The sequence below is a fragment of the Cyprinus carpio genome, chromosome B18, assembly GCF_018340385.1.
Source record: "Cyprinus carpio isolate SPL01 chromosome B18, ASM1834038v1, whole genome shotgun sequence".
NCBI classification, from domain to species: domain Eukaryota; kingdom Metazoa; phylum Chordata; class Actinopteri; order Cypriniformes; family Cyprinidae; genus Cyprinus; species Cyprinus carpio.
The window spans coordinates 3,679,860-3,707,520 of NC_056614.1; the positions used below are offsets into that span (position 1 = coordinate 3,679,860).

At 37.6% G+C, this 27,661-nt stretch overlaps 2 protein-coding genes across 4 annotated transcripts in view; both read right to left on the bottom strand.

Annotated features, from left to right (window-relative positions):
* Positions 1-899: 899 nt before the first annotated feature.
* ap2m1b (adaptor related protein complex 2 subunit mu 1b) lies at positions 900-18,659 on the bottom strand. Of its 2 annotated transcripts, XM_042743505.1 has the most exons (13): positions 18,503-18,659; positions 12,624-12,738; positions 10,994-11,259; positions 9,735-9,817; positions 9,498-9,503; positions 8,331-8,466; positions 8,077-8,221; positions 6,474-6,488; positions 4,718-4,837; positions 4,509-4,644; positions 4,321-4,418; positions 2,895-3,006; positions 900-2,654 (listed from the first exon to the last, which is right to left on the bottom strand). In XM_042743505.1, the coding sequence occupies exons 2-13, from the start codon at positions 12,695-12,697 to the stop codon at positions 2,520-2,522; spliced, it is 1,326 nt and encodes a 441-aa protein (XP_042599439.1). In that variant the 5' UTR covers positions 12,698-12,738; positions 18,503-18,659; the 3' UTR covers positions 900-2,519. The 2 variants fall into 2 exon arrangements, with proteins under 2 accessions (XP_042599439.1, XP_042599440.1); XM_042743506.1 differs by lacking the exon at positions 6,474-6,488.
* A 2,902-nt stretch (positions 18,660-21,561) lies between these two features.
* Positions 21,562-27,661, bottom strand: part of LOC109079368 (segment polarity protein dishevelled homolog DVL-3) — a 32,637-nt gene continuing 26,537 nt past the window's right edge. Inside the window, exons 11-15 of one of the 2 annotated variants that reach the window (XM_042743504.1) lie at positions 27,266-27,343; positions 26,366-26,497; positions 25,292-25,459; positions 24,955-25,170; positions 21,562-23,114 (exon numbers count right to left, since the gene is read on the bottom strand). In XM_042743504.1, the coding sequence (XP_042599438.1) occupies positions 22,738-23,114; positions 24,955-25,170; positions 25,292-25,459; positions 26,366-26,497; positions 27,266-27,343 (971 nt within the window). In that variant the 3' untranslated portion in view covers positions 21,562-22,737. Of the gene's footprint in view, positions 23,115-24,954; positions 25,171-25,291; positions 25,460-26,365; positions 26,498-27,193; positions 27,344-27,661 lie in introns of both variants that reach the window. The other variant, XM_042743503.1, reaches the window with a different exon arrangement.

Here is a 27,661-nt window from a genome sequence, read left to right on the forward strand (position 1 = left end):
TTTGTTAATTGCTGAAGAGTGATGGATTTTTTTCTCCATTCTGTTGAAAGGTTTGAGCTGCGCCCTCAGATGAATTTACATTTCTTCAGCCTGAGGCTTATTTGTTTCACATTTGGTGTGAAAAGGCTTACTTTTTTTATTATTAGTAGTAAAAACAGACAAGCCAAGCCTAGATGAGAAAAGGGAACACAAATGTAATACAACACATTACTTTCCATAAAAAGCAACCAAGTAATGCAGTTACGCAGTAGTGTAATGTATTACTTTTAAAAGTAACTTTGCCCACGACTGGCAACAAATTTTATTTTTTAGGAGTTTTTTTGTCAAAAATAAACCATGAGAAGCAGTCAAGTTTAAGTAATAATTTGTTCTGTGCCACCCATTGGTGTTATGCAGAGCTCTTGATATGTTTGACTGAAGCTCTCTTTCTTTTTGTGCTAAACAGCCATTGAACAATGAAGCAAAAAGGCTTTTCAGTTGGAAGTCTCACTCATGGAGAAGATTTGGGTGGTTTGACGTAGTATTCACAACATTTATTTTTTCTCCCAGATGAACACTCATAATTCACTAGGTTCTACACATTCTTGTGTTCATGTATCCAGTATTTTGGGCAGTTTGATTAAATGCTTCCATCTAGAAGATTACAGTACACTGCAGCCAATATAAACCAATCCAGAGAAAAATTCCAACTAAAATTTAAAAAGAGCTCTGCTCATAGTAAACGAAGAGTCCAGATAAAACCTCCAAACACTTGCTTGGAATGGTTAGTTTTAACAGTCTTTTTCCTTAATTGTCAGTAATCCAATAGATTTAGATCCGTAAAGATACAAACCTAAAAGATACCAACTTTAAAATGGCATACAATATTTATATAATACAAAACAAAAGCACCAACTCCATTAAGTGTAACTGATTTTATTAGGATTAAGACAACAGTCACAAAGTTACCAAATGAAGACGATACACTGCAAAAGGAGCCTCATCATCTCTCAGAGCTGAAGCACACTGAGGTCAGATGGTGTAAGTGTTATGACACAAGTGTACAAGAAGATGCACACTTAAATCTGCAGGGTTGAGTTTGTAGTGTTGCCTGAAACGTAACATTGTTAGCACGAGCGTAGTAGTCGACAGTGAGCTCATCACTAAACTGTGCTTCCATCTCGGTGCTGTTCAACCAAAGTGCCTTCGCATTAAGATAAATCCTCCAGCGCCTTCCGCAGAGTGGAGAGTTTATATGCACATGAAAGAAGCGAGCACGGTGTTCAAGACCTTAAAGGCAGACACGGCTTATATGTTTTGACATCTCCTGCCTTAGATCGGGACTAAGGAAAGAGGTTTAGAAATGAGACTCCCTAATATTCTAGCCCCTCTCTTATGCGTTTAGTGAAATGCGTCTTTTTGAAGTTGCATTTGCCTTCAAACTAATCCCAGGAGAAATGTTAAAATGCAGGGAGAGATTTTGCTGATGCAAAGACTGACTCCGTGCACTCGACAAACTCAACCGGTAAACTTCAGTCAAGTAAACAAAGTGGTGAATGACGATGAAAGTTAAAGTGGGACACGGAAAGAAGGTTAAGGGCACAAATGTAAAGTCCCTGAGAGATGTTGGGGACCCCTGACTCACACACACACATACGCACCAGTCACTATATGACACCAAATGAAAGCTGAAACTCGCCTAAATCGGTGTGGTGGTTTTGTTAGTGTATATAGTAGCATATATGCATGCACACAGACAGCTGGACTTAAGCATTAGTACAATTTGTTGCTTTAATTCAAACATCCTCGCACCTCATTTTGGTCACATTGAGAAATTCTTTTATATTAAGACAATAAAAAAATTAAGACAAAATCCAATTGGTAACGTCAGCGTACATAAAACTTTGGATGGACACTGAAAAGTTACGCTCAAGAACATTGTGGGGCCACTGGCTTAACGTTTACACTAATTCACTGAGAACAAGAATGTGGACGATACCCAACTAATACACTACAAAAACGACGCATGAAGGGATATGTTTTCAGGGACCAGGTTAGCAGACAGGGATTTAGGAGCCAGAAATGGCCACACTGATACTGCCTGTGAGCAGGAACACACGTTCAGCGCTAATCACCGGCTTGAAAAGGGGCCCGAGCCTCAAATTAGCTTGGATTCAATGGGGACTGGGGGTCTGGAATGCATGTTGTGGAAGAATTAGAAAGGAGAAACAAGTGCGAGTTTACATCTCATAGCAAGTGAAATTCTGGAGCGAGTTCATGAGGATAAACATCATTTCCATCATTGCAGATAAACTGTGTGTTTTATTCTGAAGGGCACATTTGTTTGAATTCATGATGTTTTGGATGTTCTTTTTGGGTTTCCCTTAGTTGATGTTTTCAGTGTGAACAGAGCCCCATATAAAAAGTTGAGGAAGGGAGGGGAGAGCGAGACAATGGATAACTCCATTCTCTTCGTCGTCTGTTCATCCCACCCATTTATTCGTCTGCGTCTCTCCCCCCTCCTCACAGAAGGGCTGCTGTTAGCAGCGGGTCTCATAGATGCCGCTGCGACCGATGTAACGCACCCATTTGATGACATCGTGATCGCTGTAATTGAGCTTAGGCTCGAAGACCTTCAGGTAGCGCACTTTCAGTCCTGATGGAGCAAATGGTACCTGAAAAACAAAAGAAAAATGACCCTTAGCTTCATTAAACAGAGATTGCATTAGAAAATCTCAAAACAACCTCGTATACTACTGTATCAGCATAAATGGCATGCCACTTAAAAGAACATTAAAAATATGTGTCCAGTTTCAGAGACCATGCTGGAGAGAAAAAAAAAAAAAACACTGCAGAACATCCTAAAGAAGTCAATGTCTACATGTGTGAAAGAGGTTGGGGGGCTTCAGGCTGACCTCAAAGTTCATGGAGATGGGTGGGCGAGCCCACTTCTTTTTGTCATTAGTGGGTAGCAGCTCAATCTCAGCACTGATCTGAGATTCCTTCATACCAGCCATTCGCTTGATCCTACAAAAAAAATGACAAAAATTAGCAAATAATTATAAAAAAAAAACTACTTCCATTTTATCTCAACTTTAAAGAGAATTCTGAGAAGGAAAAGATTTTTTTATTTGTATGTTAAGTTCCAATCCTTGGAATTTACAGTTTTAAGTGAGAGTATTTATTATTGTAAAATTGTCTCTAAAATGGCAAAAACATCTTGATATTTAAATGTTCAAGAGAGTATTTGGATGGAGAGATGGACAAAGTATTTGGATGGACGGATGGAGTATTTGGGTGGGTGGATGAATGCATGGATGGATGGATGGATGAAGTATTTGTATTGATGGGTGGAGTATTTGGATGGATGGATGGATGTATAAAGTATTTGGATGGGTGGATGCTGGATGAATTAAGTATTTGGATGGATGGATGTATAAAGTATTTGGATGGGTGGATGATGGATGGATTAAGTATTTGGATGGGTGGATGCTGGATGAATTAAGTATTTGGATGGATGGATGTATAAAGTATTTGGATGGGTGAATGATGGATGGATGAGTTTATAACGTATTTGGATGGATGGATGGATGAGATATTTTTATTGATGGGTGGAGTATTTGGATGAATGATGGATGGATAAAGTATTTGGATGGGTGGATGATGGATGGATGGATGGAGAATTTAGATGGATGGATGGGTGGGTGTATAACATTTGGATGGATGGGTGTATAATGTATTTGGATGGATGGATGAGGTATTTGTACTGATGGGTGGAGTGTCTGGATGAATGATGGACAGATGGATGTATAATGTATTTGGATGGATGGATGGATGGATGGATAAACTATTTGGATCGGTGGATGATGGCTGGATAGAGTATTTAGATGGATGGATGGATTGATGGGTGTATAACATTTGAATGGATGAATGAGGTATTTGTACTGATGGGTGGAGTATATGGATGAATGGATGGATGGATGGATGGATGGATGGATGGAGTATTTGGATGGATGGATGGATGGATGGATGGAGTATTTGGATGGATGGATGGATGGATGGATGTATTTGGATGCAAAATAAAATAAAAACTTTCTTTAGTTTTAAACGTAAACCCCACTACTCCCAGGTTCTCCATGACAGCGGGAGCATAAGTTAATAATAGTCTTGAAAAAGAATGAAGCAAATTTTTTTCTATGAAATCCTCATTCCCTAGTAGAAGTGTAAAAACCTGAACAGTGCGACTTGAAACTGAACATTTTAAGGGAAATGTGCGAATGGCCAAAACAGATGAAACCGCAAATGAATATAATGTACTTGTACAATAAAATCAAGCCGTACTTCCAAACAATGGCGTTCTCACTGGCTTTGTACTTGGCTTTTCCCTTCATACAGATGACTTGAACCCCACTGGTGTTGAGTGGAGTAGGAATGCGCACCTGTAGACAAACACACAATGTACCCTTCAATATATACAACCAATAAGGCACTTTGAGAATAATGAATGTTATTTCTGCTGTCAGTCTCACCTCTATCTTCTGTGCCAGCAGGGAGGGCTTGAAGTTGGACTTGATCACCACCTTCACCTCCAGCTTAGTGCGGCCCACCTCACGGACCAATGGGATGACGCGGAAGGGGAGGATGATGTCTTTAGTGGTGCGGTACCTGAGACAAGGACACTGTCAATGTGCTGTGTGACACACTCGTATGCAGTCACACACACATGCTCTTCACTGACCTCATGAGCTCATACTCTCCATCAGGAGGGATGAAGCTAATACTGCGCTCTGAGTCAAACTTGCTGAGACGGACACACTGGTGGAACGTGCAGTCATCGATCGCAATGGACTGTTTCCCACTGCAGCAGGGGACACAGAGGAGAGAAACGATGAGGAAACAATGAAGCATGAGCAGAGACTGCAGAGAGACCAAAAACACATCATTCATCAGAGGTGGGGCGGCATGACGGCATATACTGTGTGACGGCAGAAAATGGTCAACTGGTAAAGATTGTGATATATATCGCAGGACGTATTTAGATTGCTACATTGGTGGGAAAGGCTTTTTATGCATTTACACATGAGAGTGATGAAGATACATGAATTGATGCGAAAATACAAAGCTTGATGTGTCCTGAACAAGGAAAGGAAAGACTGCTGTTAGGTGCAACACAACGCAGGCTTTACATTGTTTAACGATTGTCAAGCAACCTCGCAACCTGACACATTAATAAAGATTTTAACTGATGTGTGAAGTTTAATAGCTATTTTACAACAACTGTGAATGTTGCTTATTCAATTACAATTTAGTAAAATTTCTACTCGTGTTGAATAATAATGTGACGTATAATTGTTACAAAATTATTTTTTGACTAGATGTCCAAGTTCCAAATAATTTTCATTCAATTATCCAAAACATCTCATTTAATATCTAAACCATTTTTATTTAATGTCCATCGACGATAACTGCACTTCTGTTCAAAAGTTTTGTTGTCTGCAATTTTTTAATTGCTTTGCAATAAGTCTCATGTTCACCAAGGCTGTATTTATTTGACCAAAAATGCAGTAAAATTGTGAAATATTATTACAGTTCACAGTATCTCAATATTTTTTATATATTATAAAATGTAATTTTGTCTTCAGTGTCACATTTTCCTTTAGAAATCATGTTAATATGTTGTTTTGCTGCTTAAGAAACTTTTCTCATTATTATCATCAACATTGAAAACATTTTTGTGGAAACTGTGATACATTTTTGAAGATTAATTTGATGAATATAAAGTTCAAAAGAACGTCATTTATTTGAAACAGAAATCTTTTGTAACATTATAAATGCCTTTATTGCCAATTCATTTTGATTAAACTTATGCATCTTTGCTACATAAAAATATAAATTTCTTTTAAAATCATACAGACTCTAAACTTTTGAATGGTAGAGTATACTGCAATAAATATAATTATTATATTATGCAAGACTGTGATCATACCGCCTACCTCGGTTACCCACAATGCACAACAACATTCTGATATACTGTCATTATGTTGGGAAGGATGTTTGTTTTTAGCACTATGACCACAACAAAACTGCACCGGAAGGTCTGTAAGAGGGTTGTGATTTGCTGATACTAGATTAAAATAAATAGCGTTATGTTGTGGTCAGAGCTTTTGAGGGGTCACAAGAAAAGATCACTTTAACACAGACTCTAATGAGAATGGCTATCAGTTCATTCAGGTAAGAGGCTTTTGAGTAAAACAAGACAAGGGAAAGACTTTGTATGAGACGAGACAAATGAACTGAAGAAAACGCTACGATCCTTTACCTAGAGCTGCTAAGCACCTCACACATCAGAAGACAATGGCAGTGTCATCCCATGCAAAAAGATCATCTTTACTGAGACGTTTGATGGCATGACACGAAGACAGCTGACAAACGGCTAAGACAGGACGGAGTGAAGGTGATAGATCAGGTGACGTCAGGAGTGAGAGTTACGCTACCTGCCCCCCAACTCACTGAAGTCCAGCAGAAGAGAGGAGAGAGGCACACAAATCAACAGAAAATAATGGAAAAAATAAAGGGCGAATCAAACATTCTTCTGTAAAGATACATATACCTACTAGCACAAAATGCATCAGGGGCAGAGTGAGACTGCAAGACGGGATGTTACGGAACACAAAAAAAGCCTGGAGGAATGATTTCGCTCCATGTGAGACTTCCTGTAATATTCTGTCCAGCTGTTCTGCTCATAAGGCCTTAGATTCGAAGCCAAGGGGGATGTTATACAAATCAAAACTATTCCGTTTTTAAAGTCACTGTGAGCTGGCATTATAACCCATTTTACTTTAACAATGTGATGGATTTTCTAAGCCAATCAGAACATTTAACAAGACTTAGTTAATCAGATATTTGACTTTATTGTGAGAAGTTCTTATATGACAGGAGGTTAAAGGGGAGAGATTCAAAAATATGATCAGCTGTGTCACTAATATGCCATTTTTTAAGAATTCAGGTTCCATGGGTTTGTGAACCTCTAGGGGTTTGTGATGGAACTGCAGGGGGTTTGTGAGAATTAAATTTAAAGGGGTCATAAAATGCATTTTCAGGTCTTTATATTATGTTTCTGGAAGTTAGCTTATGCAGTTATCAAAGTTCTGCTTTAAAAAAAAGTTTAAATATTTGTAAAAAATTATAATATTCCATACAATCTGTCACTGAGTGGAGTTACCTCTTTCAAAAACACAAGTAAACAGCTACTGCTCTGACTGCCAAACATTGCACTGTATCTACGCACAGCATGTGTGACGTGTATTTTGATGCTCAAGATGGCCAGCTCTAGAATACAGTCATATATGTTTGAACCAGAGTCAGACTGAAATGAACCAGTGATTAATGCACAGACATGAGTTGCCAAGAGCAAACCTCCTTGATTTGCATATGCATGTTAGGGGCATGTAGAGGAAAATCATGACATCACAAACAGAGTGATTTCAATTCCTGCCGTTTCAGAAAACACATTTTAAACTGTGGAGTTTGCTTTGAGGTATGAAACTTGCATTATTTGATGTTTTTATGTAGATTAACATCTTATGTGTGTAAATATCAATGCCATTTTGATTTTCCATTTCATAACCCCTTTAACAAAAAAAAATTGTGTTGTCAAATAATTAACCAATTAATTAATTGTTTGCATAATATGCGAGTGTTCTGTGCATATTTATTATGTATATATAAATACACATACATACAGTATATATTTTGAAAACATTTGCATGTATATATTTATATTCCTGTGATTTATATTATAAATAAATGTATTTAATATATAAACATAACATTTTTCTAAAATATATATACATGCATGTGTGTATATTTAAATATACATAATAAATAAACACAGCACACATACATTTTGGATGTGATTAATCGTTTGACACAACTAAAAAAAAAATACATTTGCGAAGGTGTTAAGTTAAATAAAACACTTTCATTTGGCCTTATGATGAGTCATTAAATGGCAATTAGTAACAAGCATAAACAATGTTCAATGGTTTACTCACCACAGCGGCTCTCATATTTCCATTTCAGTGTCATCCAACTCACCTTTTGCCCGAGTCATCAGTCGTGCCACCTTTGCCCTGCTTGTCGATGACAATCTTGTCATTCATGCCGAACTTGCACTCTGGCATTCCGCTTAGGTAGCTCTTCATCACCACACGCCCTGAGACATGTGCACTCAACACCTGACCTGCACACACACAGACGCACAGAAAACACAGCTGCATGAAGTTTCAATACAAGTAATGATCACCATGAGGTACTGTAACTCTCAGCCAGTAGAGGGCAGTACGGCTCACCCTGCGGTGACATCAGCAAGTTCACACTTTCCAGTACATCCAGGAAGAGTTCGTTTCGGCGATATTTAATGCCCTCACGTCTCCAGCCGATCTGTCCGGTGACCTGACTGGTAATCTGAGACTGCTCCTCTTTTGTCTGAGAAGAACGCAAAGTGTAGAGTGTGAGAGAAACAGAAGCATCTCCAAACAACAAGCCAGATATTTTGTATTCCAAGATGTCATGTAAAGCTTTGTGAAAAAATATGTAAAAGTGTGGTATAGAGTGCAATAGGGACACTGTATTTGTAGGCCAAGTTAAAGGGGTCATATACATTGCTAAAAAAAAGAACATTATTTTGTGTATTTGGTGTAATGGAATGTTTTTACATGGTTTAAGGTTAAAAAAACAGATTACTGTATAATATGTGGACATTACTGTTGCTCCTCTCTGCCTCACCTTTTTATACCGCATCGATTTTTTTTTCAAAAGTTCATCATTCTTAAAAGCACAGTGTACTCTGATTGGCCAGCTATCGAGTGCATTGTGATTGGCCGAATGACTCAAGCGTGTGACGGAAATGTTAAGCCCCTTGCCATATTTTGAAACACAGCATCTCCGTGACATGGCGGTAGCAGCGGCAACAATACCACAGTGAGAATAAAAGTTACGCCTTCTTTCCTTGCGTATACGTGGGCGGTGTTATGCAAATCTTCCCACACAGTGATGTAGATTTGTGGGGGAAGTTTAAATGTTTAAATGAGGCATTTTAGGAGGGTGTGGACGAGCCTTAACTTTTAGAAAGAATACCTCTTTGGGTTTGAGACTTTATGGATCTTATATATGCAAGAACAGCTTGTAACACTCCGAAGACAAAGGAAAACATGAAATCGCATCATATGACCCCTTTAACATTTTAGGTCAATTTATAATTTTTTTGAATTGGTTTTTGGTTAAATTCCTGAAATTAGGTCTTTGAAGACTATCGTGAAGATTATCATGATCAACAAAACATGGAAGAATCATAATCCTTTTTGGTCAGCTAATTTTCTGCAATGAGCCTAAAACATCAAAAGTCGAGGGGAAAATCCTATTGGGTCTTTGTTGAGGGATGATAACTTCCAGACTGGCCTACAAAAATACATCATCACTGCAGGACTCTATGACTGTATAAGTACAGCTGTGCTTACATGATGCTGGAGGCGGTGAGTTACAGGTCATCAGGCACGTGGTGAGCAGTGATGTGAAGATGAAGGTGACAAAAACATTAACACAGTTCAGTTTCCACATGCTTCAACAAAGGCTGTGCTCCATAAAATCAGATTTCAACACTTCTGTTACAGCTGTATTAACGGTCCATTTTCATAAAGCATTTACATATAAGAAAACCTAATGGACCAAATGCTGGTGTTTCATTCAGAACGCACCTGGCTCTTAATACCCTGTTGAGTAATGAAGGTCTTCAATGCTCCGGTCTCAGAGTTCTGGGGGTACCCAAAATCCAGGATCTCTATAGTAAGGGAAAAGAGAAAAACTATGACTATGTGTTGAACTAATATAGCAGTATACAGCAGTGCTACAGAATTAGAGTTTTGGTTTTGAACTTTTGGTTCAAGTCTGTTAGTGTTGAGGTCATCTAACATACTGGTGTACTCTTAAACATGTCGACAAAACAAACTTTTAGATAGATGCATTAAAATTAAATTAAAATTAAAAATTATTCAATTAAATTATTATTAAAATTAAAAATGAATAGCCCCCCCCACTTGAATAAATTAATATTTTTAATATATAATATGATGAAACATATAATATAAAAGTCTATAATAAATAAGTATACATTTTAAATGTATATATTTTAGAGTTAAATTATAAACAGTTTAAATTTTTAATATTTTAGATAATATTTATTAAAGTTATTATACTGTTTTATTTAAATGTAATGTATACATATGATTTAAATGAAATGTAATTGTATAGTATTTAAATTATAATGTTGCTCAAGTAAATGACAGTTTTTAAATTATATTACACTAATGCTTATGCTTTATAGAGCTTCCCAGACATCAAATTGCTTCTGTCCTTTACACTGTCTGTAAAGTAAGATTTTATATGGAAGGGATGTAAACTACAGCTTTAAAAAAATGTTGTCAGCATCTTCAATAAAGAAAATTGTGCTCATCAATTCATGTCATTGTGTCTTTAATGTCAGGTATCACAAGGGATTTTAAATTTATGGGACATTATAACCAGTCATGACAGTTCTGCAGAGCTGCTTTATAGCTGAGAGTAATTTTGTTTCATAACTGATTAACTGTGCAACACTGACAGTGTTATTTTCCTGCTTATTACTGCAAAGCTGCTTTGAAACAGTCTGTATTGTATAAAGTGTTACACAAATAAATGTGACTTCACTTGTATATTAACAGCATTCATCTCAGAGAGCAGAGGAGATGTCTGTCTGTCTGTGCAGTATTTTCTTTAGGTTTTGATTTTCTCATCGACATTTCATAAAAATCAAAACCTAAAAAAACAACAGCACAACAGTTGTGGGACTGGCTGGAACTGGAGGGAAAAGAAAACTCAACTGCAGTATAATCAATGTTACGTCAAGCAACAGACAGGCGAATTTCTTTTTACTTTATTAATAATTTAAGGATAATTCAGGAAAGAGAAGTCCTCATACCATCGAGAAGCTCGTAGATCAACACAAAGTTGTTCTTGATGTTCTCCTCGCTGATCTTGCCAAAATAGGCAGTCATGACGTCACACATCTTATAGAGGAACTCAAACACCATGGCCGCGTTGACATTCTGCTTGGTAACAGCAGCCAGCCAGATGTTGGAGCGCTTGACGTGGAAGAAGCTGGTGCGGGCGATGTTGGTGACGGGTGAGCGCACCTGCTGGCGAGCGTGGATCACATTCACACGGAACGCATCCACCGCATTCCTCCTGCAGAAAGACCATCAAGATGGTGTGAGATTGGTGTAGATTTATCCCAAACATAATTGTTAGATTAACCAACTAAACAAAAATAAGAGTTACTTGCAGCCTTATCAAACAACTGGGCTGGTAACCAAAAAACTGTTTGTTCCAAACCCACCTAAAATCTCTCCATAGTTCTGGTATCAAAAACTCAACACTATACCAACTCAACACCGCCACCAAACTGAAACCTTGTACGTGACTGATTGGACTGCTCTACTTAAATATGTAATATTAATTCTAAAGTGAAGTGCACAAGAGATTTTTTAAATTTTTTTCTAATTGTTAAGCAATAGCATGTTGCCAGGCAAATCATTCTTCAGCAAAAAAAATACATATCAGATCCAAAACTTGGATAAAAAGTCTCAAAAGTCTGATTTTAGTTTAATTTCTGAGGGTTCATGTGCCAGCCAAGCAACTACCATTGAGATGCTGCCCTAAACATTGTCCTAAACAGGTGAAACAAGACTTGGTTCTGTGCATTAGTTGTTGATTGGATGTTGTTGAGATGTGGGCGTGGCACTCAAAAGTGGAGGCAGATGAACGTGAGCGTGAGTTTAAGTTACTAAATGATTGGAAAAGACCTGTACACGTTCTCCAGACAGGCTTTTTTTCCCCCCAGAAGATTCAACTATGACATTCTGATTTAACATTACAAGGTCAAAAAATGTTAAACATATACACAAATGAACTGTAGACAGGGAGAGCTTTAATTTCATGATGACTTTAAATGCCGTCTTCTTCCCAGAGTTCCCTTTCCTCCAGGCACACTCGACATGCACACGCCCTGCGACTTCATGTAATGATCTCTTTCTCATACAGCCCTGCACGCGTGCGTGAACACACACACACTGCGACAGTATGAGTTGGCAGCGGTGTACAGACCCACTGTATCCATAGCAACCCTTCTCTGAACAGACCATCTCTGTGGTTTTAAAGGACGCCTGGATCTTCCAAAAAAGGAACTTCCACGCAATCAGAGGCCTAACATTCATTCTAAAATTCTAACAGTGATCTAAAATTGATCTTCATTGTATTCCACACTCCCGTTACTCTTTACATCCCGGCTGAAGATGTAGATGGAACTGGGTCACACATAAAAAACTGGTGGGTCACAACATTTATCCCTACAGAATCCAATGAAACAAACAGATCCGACAGGGTGAATAAAGAAGGAAAAGAAATGTGGAACGGAAAGCACAGACACATCAGGAAAACTTGATATGCATGAACATGAAGGACATGTACCCTTGATGTTATAACCTAGATCTACCTCCTGTTGAAGAAATCAAAGCCCAACTTCTCCACAACCTCACAATTCACTGACTTACCCGATGTCATCCCGGTAGACACGGGAGATCAGCACCTCGCCCTTGTGGTTGTAGATGAAGAGTCCTCCGATCATGGTGGTGGTTTCTCTCAGTGTTCACGGGCCATGCTGGAAAACTGAATAAAGAGGAGGAGCCAAGCTGTAAGTCACTGGATGGGGAACTCATTAAAAAATAAGGACTTTACAGGGCTCCAAACAAAAAAATCGAGTAAGGAGCCATTGGCTCCTATAAGAAAAAAACTTGGGAGCCAAATAATTTTTTAGGTGCCACAGAATAAACGTGTTTTATTTATTTTACGATTATTATTATTTATTTATTTACATTTCAACATTTCAATCATACTGTCATGTGTTTATGTCTCATCTTTTCTTGACTTTATCAGCATTTTAATCCATCTTGTAGATGATCTGGGTACTAAGGTTCACTTAAAGTGGGAACTAAATGTCTTTTCCAGCTTGAAATCTACAGTCACAAAGAATTGTTCATTACACAGAATCTGTACCAGTATCATGGAGCATAAGCATCACTTGGCCACTGAGTGTAGCTTGGGCTCCTCCTACATGAGACATTTCAGTAAGTTGTACTGTAGGCTCTCTTATAAAATAGCCTACCTTTTGATGTTAATTCATGTTCACTATGTACTATAGTAGTAAAGAGAAAGATTAAATGGGTTCACCTGCCCTTGAACTGAGGCGCTAAAGCGACCGCGCCTGCCGCATTAATTAAGGAGCGCCAAAACTGTATTGTTTTAATTTCGTTATGAATTCGGAATAATTTTAAAGCTGGTACTTTTTATTAAAAAGTTACAAAGCACAGAGCTTTTTGCGATTACTGGACATCAGTTGCACTTCAAATAATGAAATTCACGCATTAAAAGAACACAGACCAATATCTTGTTTAGAAGAAGCCATATTAGTAATTATTATAAACGAGAATTGTTAACGATATTGCCAATATTCACACAGCTGACAGCTTTACCTGTTCAAGTTGTGCACGAAATAGACGCTGTATTTTCTGCACCTTCACCTCTTTCGTCTCCGTCATTTCTCTCTCGCTGCACAGCGGAGCTGCGTTTATCAGACTGTGTGCGTCAGCACTGATGTGCGGCAGAGATGAGGACTGTCTGAAACTCTCTTTTTCCACTAAAACTTTGATGCGCATACGCTTATTTTAATACGTGAACATAACAAAAGATTTGATCACAAAACAATTAGGAAAAAAGACATTACATTCAAATGTTTAAGTTATAACATGTAAATATATACCCAGATAGCAATAACACTCGGGCTGATTCTGGCTGAAACGCGTCTCTGTCGGTTCAGTCTCGGCATCGGTGAGAAGATAATGGGCCAGAGCCGCGCCGACTCTACAAAACACTTCTGGCTGACAGACGGCTTTTTCCCTATGGGCTGATCTCGGCTGTAAGCTGTTGTACACGCGGAAGGTCCACACTCGGTGTAGTTGTGTGTATTAACCTTCGGCCCGAGTTCGTTTTATCACAGACGGGGCGCTGCTAGAATGAAGCAAATCATCTGCCTGATAAAACTTTTTTAGCGGTTAAATCCTGAGGAGCTTTCGGCGGGTAGTCGCCAGTGGCGACCTCAGCAAAAACCTCACTCGCAAATTAATATTTATGGTCGCAAATGCGACTGTTTTAGTCGCAGTTTGGAGCCCTGACTTTAACTCCTTAACTGTCACCCCCCATTTTTTTATACAGGCATGAAAGTGCACTATTCAAACTTAAATTGTTGTAATTTACGAACACTTTGGAATGCAGACCTAAGGTTGGTCTCTTTTTAAAGAAGAAAAATCAGCTGATTATTGAAAAAGTGAAAAAGAAAAAAAAATCTAAAAGTTATAGAAGTTTAAATTTACTGTAAAGAAAATGCACTATACTAATTTTATTTTATATATAATAAATATTTTACATAACAGGTTTTACTCTAAAATTGGTATAAAATTTGTCATATGACTAAACAAGTTATGTTCCAAATTTGAAGTTGATATGAAAAAAAATTGAGGTTCCTCTGAGATTTTATTTACTCCATTGTATTTCTGTCACAAATGTCTAGATTTCTCTGTCAATATTACTTCTACCTCAAAATATATCACCAAATATGGAATCCTGAGACCTTTCCAATGATATGTTTTTTGTCAAGATTATAAAAAGTTTTGGTTGTAAAAGACCGTAATGCATTTCGTTATATGACACTGTTATATGACACTTGACACTGCCCGCTGAGGGGGAGGAGACCGCCATAACATTTTTAAGTACAATTTCCATGGAAACGCAATATCCGATTTCAAAATAGTTTTCACAGGATGAATCTTGGGCTTCAAATGATATATAATTTATGATGATTACTAAAAGATTTGTTAGAGAAAAATGAGAACAAAAAATGAGCGCCAAGTGGTGACAGTTAAGGGGTTGAACTGTATGGACACTAGTGTTGGGCGATATGCTCAATTGTCATATCATCAGTCTGTGAGATCACCGATATACAATATTATCATGCTTATTTATTTAATTATTTACTTAATTTTCATTGCCAGAAAGTGAACCAACTCCAGCGTAAAGGGCCGTACACACCGGGACGAATATCGGCGCGCGTTATTCGCCAGCGTTTTTCAACGCGTTTTTTGTGTTCACACCCAAGCGATTTTCGCTGACGATGAGCCGAGTGAACATGCAAATTCATTCCCTGACATTAGATGGCGCATAATGTAAAACAGAAATACTAGAAATACTAGTTCTCTTTTATCAAGATTTTTGTAATCGCTGTCGCGTTTGTCATATAGTTCTTTGTGTTCCGACACCAACGAGACCAGCAACTCTACATTCATCTTGCCTTGCATCTTCTTCGTCTTATTTCTTCCCGGCAGTGTAGATGCTACTTGGCGTATATCTTCTTCGCCGTTACGTATGTGTGCTCAGCAAGACAGTTTTGTGTTTGAGCGCCCCCAAGTTGTGTTTTACTGTATCTTCAGAAGCTCCAGACACGTGTGCAAAAGCGCCATTCTCATTGGTCGTATAGTTTTTGACGCGGTGCGTCAAACCAAAAAAAACGAACCTGAGGCGTTTTTTAAAAAATGACGCTTTTACGCGTGGCGTTTTTCGCGTCGGTGTGCACACGCACATTGGCGCCCTTTGTTTAGTCACGAGGCGTTAAACGTCGGCGAATATCGCGCGCGAAATTCGTCCCGGTGTGAACAGGCCTTAAGGCTAAAAGCAGACTAATGTTTTTAATATGACTGAATTTGTATTTAACACGATAACTTCAGAAACATTGTAAGTTACTACTTATAATGAGTACAATTCCCAAGTTATTCAAAAAGCAGCTACATTAAACGAGCAAAGAATATTTACATTTCCAAAGAACATCATAACTGACTTTCGTCTAACGCAAGTGTGTGCTCTTTAAAAAACACTCCATATTAGTGGTTTTGAAACTGTGAAATTTTTAAATCTCAGTATACCTTGAAACCGGTAAACGGCACATGCCTATCGCTCTATTACGGTCAATAGCTTTGACTTTAAAAAAAAAAATATTTTCAAGGTGATTTGTTAAAGGGGTCATATGATGCGATTTCAAATTTTACTTTCTTTTTGGAGTATTACAAGCTCTTGGTGAATAAAGAAGATCTGTGAAGTTGCAAAAACTAAAGTCTCAAATCTAAAGAGATATTCTTTATAAAAGTTAAGACTCGTCCACGCCCCTCTGAAACGTCTCGTTCTAACACGCCCCCACATCTCTACATCACTATGTGGGAAGATTTGCATAACACCGCCCAGATGTTCATGCCAAGAAAGAAGGCATAACCTTTATTCTCATTGTAGTATTGTTGTTGCCGCCGCCGGACGGCATCATAATATGTAAAGAGGCGTAACATTTCCGTCACACGCTTGAGGCATTCGGCCAATCACAACGCACTGGATAGCTGACCAATCACAGCACACCTCGCTTTTCAGAGAGATGAGCTTTGATGAAAATTGACGCGTTTCAGAAGGAGGGGCATAGAGAAGAAACAATAATGTACAGTGTGTGGAAAATAATGTGTTTTTTTAACCTTTAAAATGCATAAACATTTCATTACACCAAATACACCAAATAATGTTCTTTTTAGCAGCATCATATGACCCCTTTAAAAATTTACAAAAAAACACCTGCCTTAGAAGCTTAACAAGATAAGAGATTAAAATGCACAACCACAAAGATGCTGAAAACACGTGGAGATCTTCCACTAATAACACAGCTCCTCTAATCTTCACTGTTCACACCTCAGAAAAACCTAAAAATACACCTTACAGAAATCAAGCAAATAAAAAAACCCCTGCAAAATCAATAAGACAAAACAAAACAATTTAAATGTGCAGACCACACCAAATATTCTTTCATTAAGTGTAAATGATCTGTGGCAGACACATTAGGACAAATTATTCGCACACAATATTTGTGTTCACTTTAAAATATGTATTTATTTGAACTGAAACATAAGAATGAGTAAACAATGACAGAATCTATCTGTATAAAGCTTCAAGACTGCAGAAAAACACACTAATGAACCAATCCTGCCTTCAGACTCATTTAAGTCTGTTCTGATGGATGAATGCTTAAGTGTCTAATGTTTAACCCTATAAAGTATAGGCTACGGCTTTATATTTGATAAGCCTTCTAAATAGTCAACATGATCAAAACTTTGATGACAGCTGTTCTACACAATTTACTACCATCCTTCAGTCAATAAACTGAGTGATAGTTTATACTTTTTTAGCAAGTAAAATGCCTTTTATAAACTAAAAATGTCCACCTTCAGGTCATGATTTACGTCTTTTTGCTGTGAAATCTTTAATGATATTTAAAAGCAAGAACAGCTCGATATTGTTGGTAATATTTAAAGATAAACACTTACTAGACTGAAGAAACTTAGGTTTATTTTTTTTTAAATAAAAAAAATCATGTTAAAAAATGTAATCAAATATGATCATTAGGCTTTTGAGGAAAGTTTATTTGTTCATCTCTCAATCATCATTGTATTGTTTTGCCTCCACAATAAAAATTAAATTGTTATTTAATTATTTTCATTTCACATTTAATTTAGTATTTCATGTCATGTTTTATATTCCCCGTGACTGACACACACCTCTCTGAATGACAGGAACACAACACTGCTGATCTAATTCTAAATCTTATGCAGGTGTAACCGCTGCAATGAATTATGAGTGAAATTAATATTCATATACAGTCAGTCTACATAGACAACATATCAATAAAACCTGTGCCTAATGAGTATATTTGAATATCCATAAGAACATGATGATGATGATGATCAGATCTACAGCATCCACTCATGGCTGCTGATGGAAAACCAGAAGAGTTCACACTGCAATTCAGTCCCGGATTTGATAATATTTGTATTTTTTCCGATAATGATTTTTAATGAACAGGCCATTTTTCGCGATTCTCTGTCTGCGGACTGCGACTGTCCGTCTCGCCTCAAAACCACACTAATACATTTAAATACATGCTGTTTGCTTTCTATATCGTCGTATCAATACAGCAGATTTTAATATTTAATTTAAAATATTTGTCCGAGATGGACCGAAACTGTTGACAGTAAGTTAAAGGTAACGTTATGTGGCGCTAGCCGCAGCCTTTTCCATTCTGGTGAAAAGACATCACGATTTTAAGCGTATTAAATTATGTTTTCTTTAATTATTATCGGATCCCAAATACTCAGTGTTATTCATTTAACACATTTCCGTCAGTGAATCTGAGGTAAAACACCCGCGCCCGGCTGGTTAGCTGGTTAAGCTAACTAAGTTAACTAGCCCCGCTCGGTTGTGTCACGACTGAGCCGTCGGTGTATCCCTCACTCACCTCTGTGTGTCAGTGTCTGTGTCCCTCCGGACCCGACCCGACCGGCTCAGCACAGGCAGCTGTGTCCGGTTCTGACCGAAGCTCCGTGTTATTCCGCGTATTCGGTGTTTGAGGCTGTGGTCACCGTTCACTCACGAATCCAAGATGTCGCCGCCGCTCCCGCCCTCTGCAGCAGTCAGCTGACACGCACGCGCACACGCACGCGCACACGTGTTGGGTTCATATCGAAGGCCAAATGGTTCAGAAATCGAAAACCACAGACACGATCGGTTTTTAGCAGAGGTGCTGTTATTTGCGAAACTCAGCTTGGTTTGCCAAACTCCGGAGAAGAAAATAAGGTGATTTAAAAGGGACACTTTACATGTGTCATTTAGGTAAGCCTTTAGTAGCAGATACCAAACAAAAACAAAACGCTACACAGTCACAGACAGTGCTTTTATATACGTGTTTAAGTAAGGAATAATAATAATAAAAAAATGTCATTAAGTGTACTTAAAGTAAGTACACTGTCATGATATTTCTTACCAATTAAATACTCTTTTAAAAAGATCATTTTAATAATGTCAAATTAAAGTTTTTGTATTTTAAATCATTTAATAAAGTAGGCGTACACTTATTTTGATGTGTTGACTAACATAAAGAACACATTGTGCTGGATTATAATTTTAACTGTAGTTTGTAACCCAATATTACATTTTGTAATTTACATTAATTACATTTATTATCTTAAAGGTGCTGTATGTAAGATTTTGATTCTACTAAAGCATAAAAATACCATAATATGTTTGCAGATATTTAAAAAACATGCTAAGTTAACATACGTGTTTATCTGAAAAACAATGTTACAGTCAGTTATTCTCCTTTGAAAATGTGTTTTCTGGGCCTGAATGTCTGTCTCTGTTTTGGGCTTGTGAAACCCTCCCACTGCCAGTTTACCCAGTTTTATATCGGCACCTAAAACACAGCGTATTCATTTCATTCATCATCAAGTGCGCTCATTCCTGTTGGTGTCGTCAATATGGCAACCTGCATGTGCGTCAAGTCTGAGGAGGAGGGTCTGGTGAAAAAATCCCTCTCCAATATTTTGAATTTGGACTGCAATACCTAGTTCAATCCACTCGGTGTCAATCCTGCATACAGCACCTTTAAATGTACTAAATTCCAATGTAGAAATCTATATTACACATAAACATGTACTTAAGGGCTTCAGAAAACCACTGTACAGTTGAACTAATTGCATTTAATGTACATTTAAACTGTAATACCTTCATTTTCATGTAAATGTAAATAACATGCAATGAAGTCTAAAAACTTTACATTCAGTGTATTATTTTAAAGTATATTATTTTTTTCTATGATAAACGAGCCTATCTTTTTAAAAGTATGCTAAAGTGATGCAATCATCCGATTTTTGACTGTCATACTTAATTTTCTCTGTTGTACAAATGCATGAAATGTTCACGTTATAGTAAAGTGTAACATGCCATTACACATATAGCTCAAACAAATATATGTTTTTGTTTTTTCACCATTTGTTTTCCAATCCCTAAAGTTTTAACAAATGTAATGCAGCAGTATCAGTGTCCACACTCTTCAGAAAGTCAGCCTATGGTTGGCTTTCTTATAGTTGACTGAACATTAAAATGACAGGAGAAACACACACACTAGCATTAAAAAAGATCTGACTGTAATGTCTCAAGAGAACAGAGCTGTAACTAGATCTGACAAAATTCTGCTGTTCTAAATATGGCATCATGTGCTTGATGAATATTAAAACTTGAAGACTGTTGGAGTGGATTTTACTCCAGATGTGTGTTGGAGGACCAGAAATGAAGTTTTTCACTTGTGCGATTGATGATGCTTCATCTTGTCAAATGAAGGGTTACAGATCATGGCTATAAATATTTGTCTTGTATATATTTCAGTAAATCACACTGGTGTGAACTGGAGGAGCCAGTGCTTTAGTGTTAGTTGACTAAAAAAAAAAGCCCTATAATGGAAGTTTTTCACCAATTCTATTGTTGAATGATGATGTAGTCACAATCGTTTCCTCAACCAGCTGCATGATTTATGTCTGCAGCACAAAGGATGCAGACTGAGAGTACAGGACAGGTTACGTGCTAAACTTTCTTTTTTAGGGTTATGGGTTTTTTATAAAGTGTGAAGCGTGTTCATCATGTGTTCAGCCTGAGTTGTATATAAATTACGGCTTGTCCCTTTGATACAGTGGAATATAAATCACAGAACAGCTCTTCTGAGAGCCAAAGAGAATGAAATATATTCTTCTCCCTTAAGTGCTGGCAGACTGTCAGAATCAGTGTGGGAAAACTTTCTTTATGAGAGTAAAACAGAAAGAAATCCACCCATCATTTTCTACCACCATAAATGGAGCATGAGTGGAAATTAGCTGTGACTTCCCCCAAGCACATATATAAAATTCCCTTGAGTTTCTTCTGAAAAAGAATTGAATTTGCACGTGTACTTCATACTAAAACTCCACTTAAGAGCATTTAAAGAGAGTACACTTTCATGTTTCTTAACACACTTGTCACTTTGTAATGTCAAATTTAAAAAAAATGACATTGAAGTACATTTTAAATGCTTGTTTTAATAATCTTGTCATGCTTTAAAGCACACTTATTTTAAAGTGTTGACTAACACATTACTTCCAAGTTTCAAAAGAAATAACATTAAAGTATATTTTAGTTTACTATAAATGCTTGTCTGTAATTATATACACTAAATAAACTATACTTTGATTTAATTGTAAATAACATGCATTTAAGTGTCCAACGACATCACATTTAGTTTGCACTTGAGTATGTTTTTATAAAATATATTTTCTGTAATTAGTAATTTTTTTTTTTTTTAAGTGTGCTAAAGTGTACTGTTTTTTTACAAGGGGTTGTTTGTAAAACACATTCTTTGGTTGTACGTTTTAAGGAATTATGTAAAAAATTGACTTTTTTATGTTTTGTAGAAGAGAATGTTTTGTTATGCATTCATGACTGCAGAAGAATAAAAGTGACACAAAAACTAGAAAAGATGCACACTCAGTGTTTAGCCAATAAACTATATTTATAAATAAAACAATTTGTTTCGTTTTGCCGTAAAACAGTGTACAGCGAGTATTAAATTGAACCATTCAATACTATCTGTTTCCAATAATTCAAAATGTGATAAATGCATCTGAGAAAAAAAAAGGAAGGTTTACAGAGAAACAATGAAGCAGAGTGCTGATGGTTAATGATGAGAGATATTAACATATTAAGTACTGTGTTGTTTGAGGAAGAGTGAGAGAGTGAAGAGAGCTGCTCTCCATCATATAATAATAATAATAGTGCATCTTTAGGTTGCTTTAGGAGTGCTGATAACATTGAAACAACATCACTGTTGCAGGTTCAGTACATGTAATACAGGTGGACTGTTACAAAGAATAACATTACAGGACTGAATATCTATCTCCCAATTAAGTTCTTTAAATCAACATCAAACCATACTTGACTTGATTTACTTAAATGTCTCTGGTCTTCTTGTGCACAATTCATCAGTTCAGGTTATTAAAACAACAAAAAAGATGAAAAAACATCATGCATCATAATTAATAAGTTCATTTTAAGCCCAAGAGTAAGGCAGACTTTAAAAGTCCTGTCTGTAAACTTAAAAACTCTCTTTTTCTCTCTCACTCTCCACCATTCTTCCCAGAAAATTAAAGCCATAGATATAAAATAATTGCCAAAGATTCTATCTTTTGATAGCGTTTGTCTTTTTTCAAAATCATTAAAAATGATTTGTTCATCCTTAAAAAGCAAAAGGTGATTTAGAAGTAAAATATCTCCTCATTTCCTTCTCATATCATGCTTTTCTCTCCTGCTTAATTTAGTTCATCTTTGATTGAAAAACATATCTTGAGGTTAATGAACCAGTCAGAGGACAAAATATAAAAAAATGCAGGTAAAGTACATAAAAAGTACACAAAAGCCAGCAAGCATTCACCTTCATCACTGCATCGCACAGAGTCTCCTTAAATCAGAGACCTCGGGTCTCTGAGGGCATGATGGGATACGTGATCTGTTCCAGTCTTCTTCACTGAAGAAAGTGCAAGCCACAGGACACAGGAGGGACACTCAGCCACTAAAATGTCAATCTCTTTCTTGTCTTCCTCCTCATCTTTTTTTCTTGATTTCACAGTGCCTTGAGCATGTGAGTCGACCCTCGGGGTCACTTGAAGAACATCACATGACGTCGACGAAGAACTCACTGGGGTTCCCCATGGCCATGCGGAAAGACTGGCGTGAGGCTGTGAGTTCGGGCGGCACTGAGGCCAGGTCTCGGTCCGGAGGAGAGCCCGGCGCTGCTGTTACGAGTGGCTGTGTCTGTGGCTGTGGAGGGAGGCCGGGCGCTCCACACACCAGGCTCTGGACACTGCGGATGGTGTGTGAGCTACGCACGCTGTGTTCGCTAGGGGGCGCCGCAGAGCGCTCGCTGGGAGCCTTCTCTCTTTTCTCGGACTCGCTGCCGCTGCCGGATCGGCCTCCAGACTCTTGAGTTCCAGCCGCTGCGTTTGCATCGTTTTTACTGCCGCTTCGATTTGAGCCACTGCTTCGACTGCCTGTGAGTGAAATGAAAGAAAGGAAAAGAAAAGTGAGACTTTCTGTTTAAGTCTAATTCTTTGGTCACTTTTCAATGTATTCGCCTTGTCATTGAATCAGATATAATAAGGGCAGAGAAGTAGACCACAGGATCAGAAAGGGGTGATATTTGGCCCTGGAAGTGATTTCCTGGGCATTTTTCTTTACCTTTCGAGTGTGTGTGTGTGTGTGTGTGCATGTACTGTTATACTGTGTGTGTGTGTGTATATATATATATATATATATATATATATATATATATATATATATATACACTATATATGTATTAGTGCTGGGCAACCATTAAAATATTTAATCGTGATTAATCGCATGATTTTCTGCGATTAATCACATTGTTATGCACAAAATTCGCATTTAAAAGTACTGTTATATGAACAAAAGTGCAATAATATTTGGTTTGCAAACACTTCAAGCAAATAAGGTGCTTTTTTTACAGCAGTATTCCTTTTAAATAGTAGCAGTTAAAATATTTCTTGTAAATCTCAGCTTATGACATTAATGTAATCAAATTAAATATAAAACCAAAGCTATTTGCCACTGCCAGGGCATTAACGTTTTTATAGAAGATATTTTGTAGTTTGTTATAGAACAGCAAGTTATGCTCAGAGTCCAGAGCCTCCATCATAACATTATAACAGGTGTCTTCCGAGTGGAGATCTGCACGATCGCAGGACCCAACGCAGCAGAGTGCGGTGTGGGACAACACCTGATGGGCGGGTGCTGGTGCAGGAGGGCGAGTAGAGACTCGTGTGTACCGGATGTGGGAGAATAAGGGTGTGCTCACACTATCAACCTTACCGTGCACGAGCACGTTTGACTCCAAAGCCTTGTTCGTTTGACTAGTGAGATCGCTCCGGTTCGTTTAGCCGTCCCTGGCTCAGTTGGAAGAGGTGGGCCAGAGCGCGGTTCAGTTATATATAGATCAGTGAGTGTGAGCGCTATACGTGCTGCATGATTGTGTGAACATTTCTGAGCGGCAAACGTGATAGATCTGTAAAGAAGTTTATTGTGAGAGGGCCGTGTGTTACCGATCCCCAAACGACTCAAAATAATAAACCACAAAGTTAACAAGGCCTTGCGCCTCTATAGGCCTCGTGCCAAAAGACTATAATGGTTAAAAATCATAGCTAATAGTGAGACTGTGTGTATCATGATACTGTATTATAATGTTTCTTAAAAATTTTGTAGAACTTACAATTCGTCGATGTTGGGCGGAAACCTTGTATGTTCGAAACTTTTCAGGAAATGTAAAAAAAAAAAAAAAAAACTGCATTTAAAAAAATATTTAAACTCTGCATTGTCAAAGATTAACATTTTACCAAAATCAAGCTTAAGTGGAGTTACAAGGTTTTTAACCACCGAATGTGTTTTGCCCATCATTACAAGGGCATTAGAAGTGCATCGCATTACGTTTTCATCAATTTACACATTGTAAAGTTTCGTGGAGCTATGAGACATTTGGCCAAAAAGTCCTGTTATTAAAGATGAAGTTCAACGCACAGGCTATTTAAGACTATTCAGTTCTTGCTATGACTGATTTCAAAAAATCTAAATTTTCAGCATCATTACTCAAGTCTTCAGTGTCACATGATCGGTCAGAAATCATTTTAATATGCTGACGCTTAGCAGAACTTAATGTAATGCCATACGTGTTTATTGCGATCATAATAGTTTTATTTAATTGTGCAGGTGCAGTTTTTGCCCCATATCCTGAATCCGGAGGGCATTATTGTTAATTGTGGTGGCATTTTTGCCCCAAGCCCCTGGTTCATTTCCACCCCTGACCGAACGCAGTCTCACCTTCGCTGTGTGGGCTGCCAGCGCTGCCGCCCCCTGCAGTGAAGCTGTAGCTGGGGTCGTGCACAGGGTGGGGATTGTATGGGTGAGGGATCGGGTACTGATAAGGGAACGTGAGCGGCCAGGGAGCTACACCAGGGTGAGGCAACGGAGCCAGAGTGTCCTGGTCAGATGCCCCACTAGAACCATCATGTTCATGCAAGGAGAGACTGGCCATATCTGAGACAGAAGAGGAACAAACAAGAGGGAATGAAGTTTACTCCAAATGAATAAATAAAAGATGCTTCGATGTGAAAGAGTGGGGACAAATCGAAAAAAAAACGAAAGATCAGGAACTCACTGCCGCACAAATCACCAAAGATGTAATAGCACTGTTCAGAGAAGGTGATCTTGTTGACAGTGTGCCGTATGTAGCCAGCTTTTAGCAGGTTGCTGGCGTATTTGCGTGCCTCCCGTCTGTCAGTAAAGCCCTCGACATGATGATAGAGCCAATCCACCACATCTGAACCTGAGAGGAAAACAAATATTTTACTTCTGAAGACACTAGCAGAATATCCACATCCAACCTCAATTTATTGAATTCTCTGAAATGTATTATTATTTAAAACAATTATGATTGTTTCAAATAAAATCAAATGCAAAAGTGGTTGTAAATTCACCCTTGTGAAAAAGAAGTAACCTTTAGAAAAGAGTACTTATTATGGAAATAATGCTTTTGAATTTGACTTTATAAGAATATACTGTCCTTGAGTGAACTGAGTATAATACATTTGCGTGCTATTTACATTTAAATGTATTAAATAGTTTTATTAATTTATATTAAATGTTTTTTTTTAAAATAGAGAGTGCTTTTTAGCCCACTAAAGTAGGTAGTAAGTAGTAAATATATTCACAATTATACATTTGTAATGATGAAGTTGAACTTAAGTACATTTAAAATATATTAACTTTTAACTGTAATTTCCAATAACAGTGTTTAAGTATGTTAGTCAACACAAAATAAGTGTACTTATTTAAAGCATGACAAAAGATTATTAAACATACTTAACACATAGTAATTAACAGTAGTTAAAGTGGGACAACATAGGGATTTCAACTTTAAAGTAAAACATTTAAAAAGTGTACTAAAGTGCGTTGGAGAAACAGTCATGAAAGTGTCTCTTTAAGTGCACTTAAGTGGCCTTTTATCTATTACAGTTTTTACAAAAATATACTTTCAAGGTTTGAAAGTGTACATTCAATGCAGTTAAGCACACTTCTTTTTCACACAATTATAAATGAATATATAATGACAATTATGAAACATCAAACATGAGATCACAGATAAAAAAAAGAGGAATTTATTACGAGGACTTGTTTATCCCTTTTGGTGGCATGCTAAAGTTAAATGTTAAGAGAGGGGCTGTAGGTTTACCTATGAAGGCATTGGGGATAGTGATCTTGAGCCACATTCTGTCCCGCACCTCCAGGCCTGACTCTGGAGATGCCATTGCTTTGGCTACTGCTGCCATGTCGCTATGAATGGACAGATGGAAATCCTCGAACCCTGCAGAGTGAAGCACAATGAGATGGTGCACAGCAGTCTACAGATGTGAGTGAACTACAAAGACGTGCCCTGAACAGCAAGATGTTGTAGCCATTATCAACTGAGCTAGTAACTGAGTTTCTAAAATCTCAAACATCACAAATCAATCTAATTTCCCCTGTGAAAAAGAGGTGCTTAACTGCATTTAATGTGCACCTGTAGTGTACTTTACATCTTAAAAGTACACTTTCATGACTCTCTTAACACTTAAGTGCTCTCAGTAAAAATGTCAAATTTAAATAATTGTTTTAATAATCTTTTGTCATGCTTTAAAGAAGTACACTTATTTTGATGTGTTGACTTAACATACTAAATTTAAAACTGTAAATTGTAAATAACATGCAATTTTGTGTAAACATTACATTCGGTTCTTAGTAATACATTCTCTTATTTTTAGTATTTTATTTACAAGTATATGTAAAAGTATTCTAAAGTGTACTTCTTTTTCACAAGGGCTGCATAGCCTAATTTTCAGTGTATAATTTACTTGATGTATTTTGTTCAAGACTACTCACAAATCTGTTGTCAATTTTCATTTGACACTCAGTTGGTAAGGGCTACGGTCACAACACAGTAAGCAGTGGGTTGGCAGATGAAGTCATCCTCTGGCGACAGACAGCAGGCACAGCAGAGATGGATTATGGTATAAACACTTACGCTCAGTCTCTGGAATGGAGCTTGTGATGGAGGAGCTGGTGGAGGTGATTGTGCTCATGGAAGGGCTCATACCGTACACTGGGTACGCCCCCGTCATAGCGGCAGTGTGAGACACCCAGGCTGCAGGGTCTATGGGACGGATCGGCTCACCTGAACAAACACAGGGGGAGTAAACAGATGCCTGGTCACTTTAGATGCTACCAAAGAGGTCAAAAACAGTCAAAGAAAAGGATTTAATTTTAACTGTGAAAGTGAAATGGCTGTGAACAGTACTTCATGTTTAAAAGAATAGGTCACTCAGAAATTAAATTTACTCACCCTGAGGCTATCCAAGATGTAGATGAGTTTGTTTCTTCATCTGAGAAATTCAGCATTAAATCACTTGCTCACCAATGGTTCCTCTGCAGTGAATGGGTGCCGTCAGAATGAGAGTCCAAACAGCTGATAAAAACATCACAATAATCCACA

Coding starts and splice junctions, on each gene's coding strand:
- ap2m1b (XM_042743505.1), bottom strand. CDS start 12,697: ATGATCGGAGGACTCTTCATCTACAACCACAAGGGCGAGGTGCTGATC. Junction 9,818..10,993: donor GATCTACGAGCTTCTCGATG/GTATGAGGACTT, acceptor CCCTTACTATAG/AGATCCTGGATTTTGGGTAC. Junction 2,655..2,894: donor CCATCTCCATGAACTTTGAG/GTCAGCCTGAAG, acceptor TTTGTTTTTCAG/GTACCATTTGCTCCATCAGG.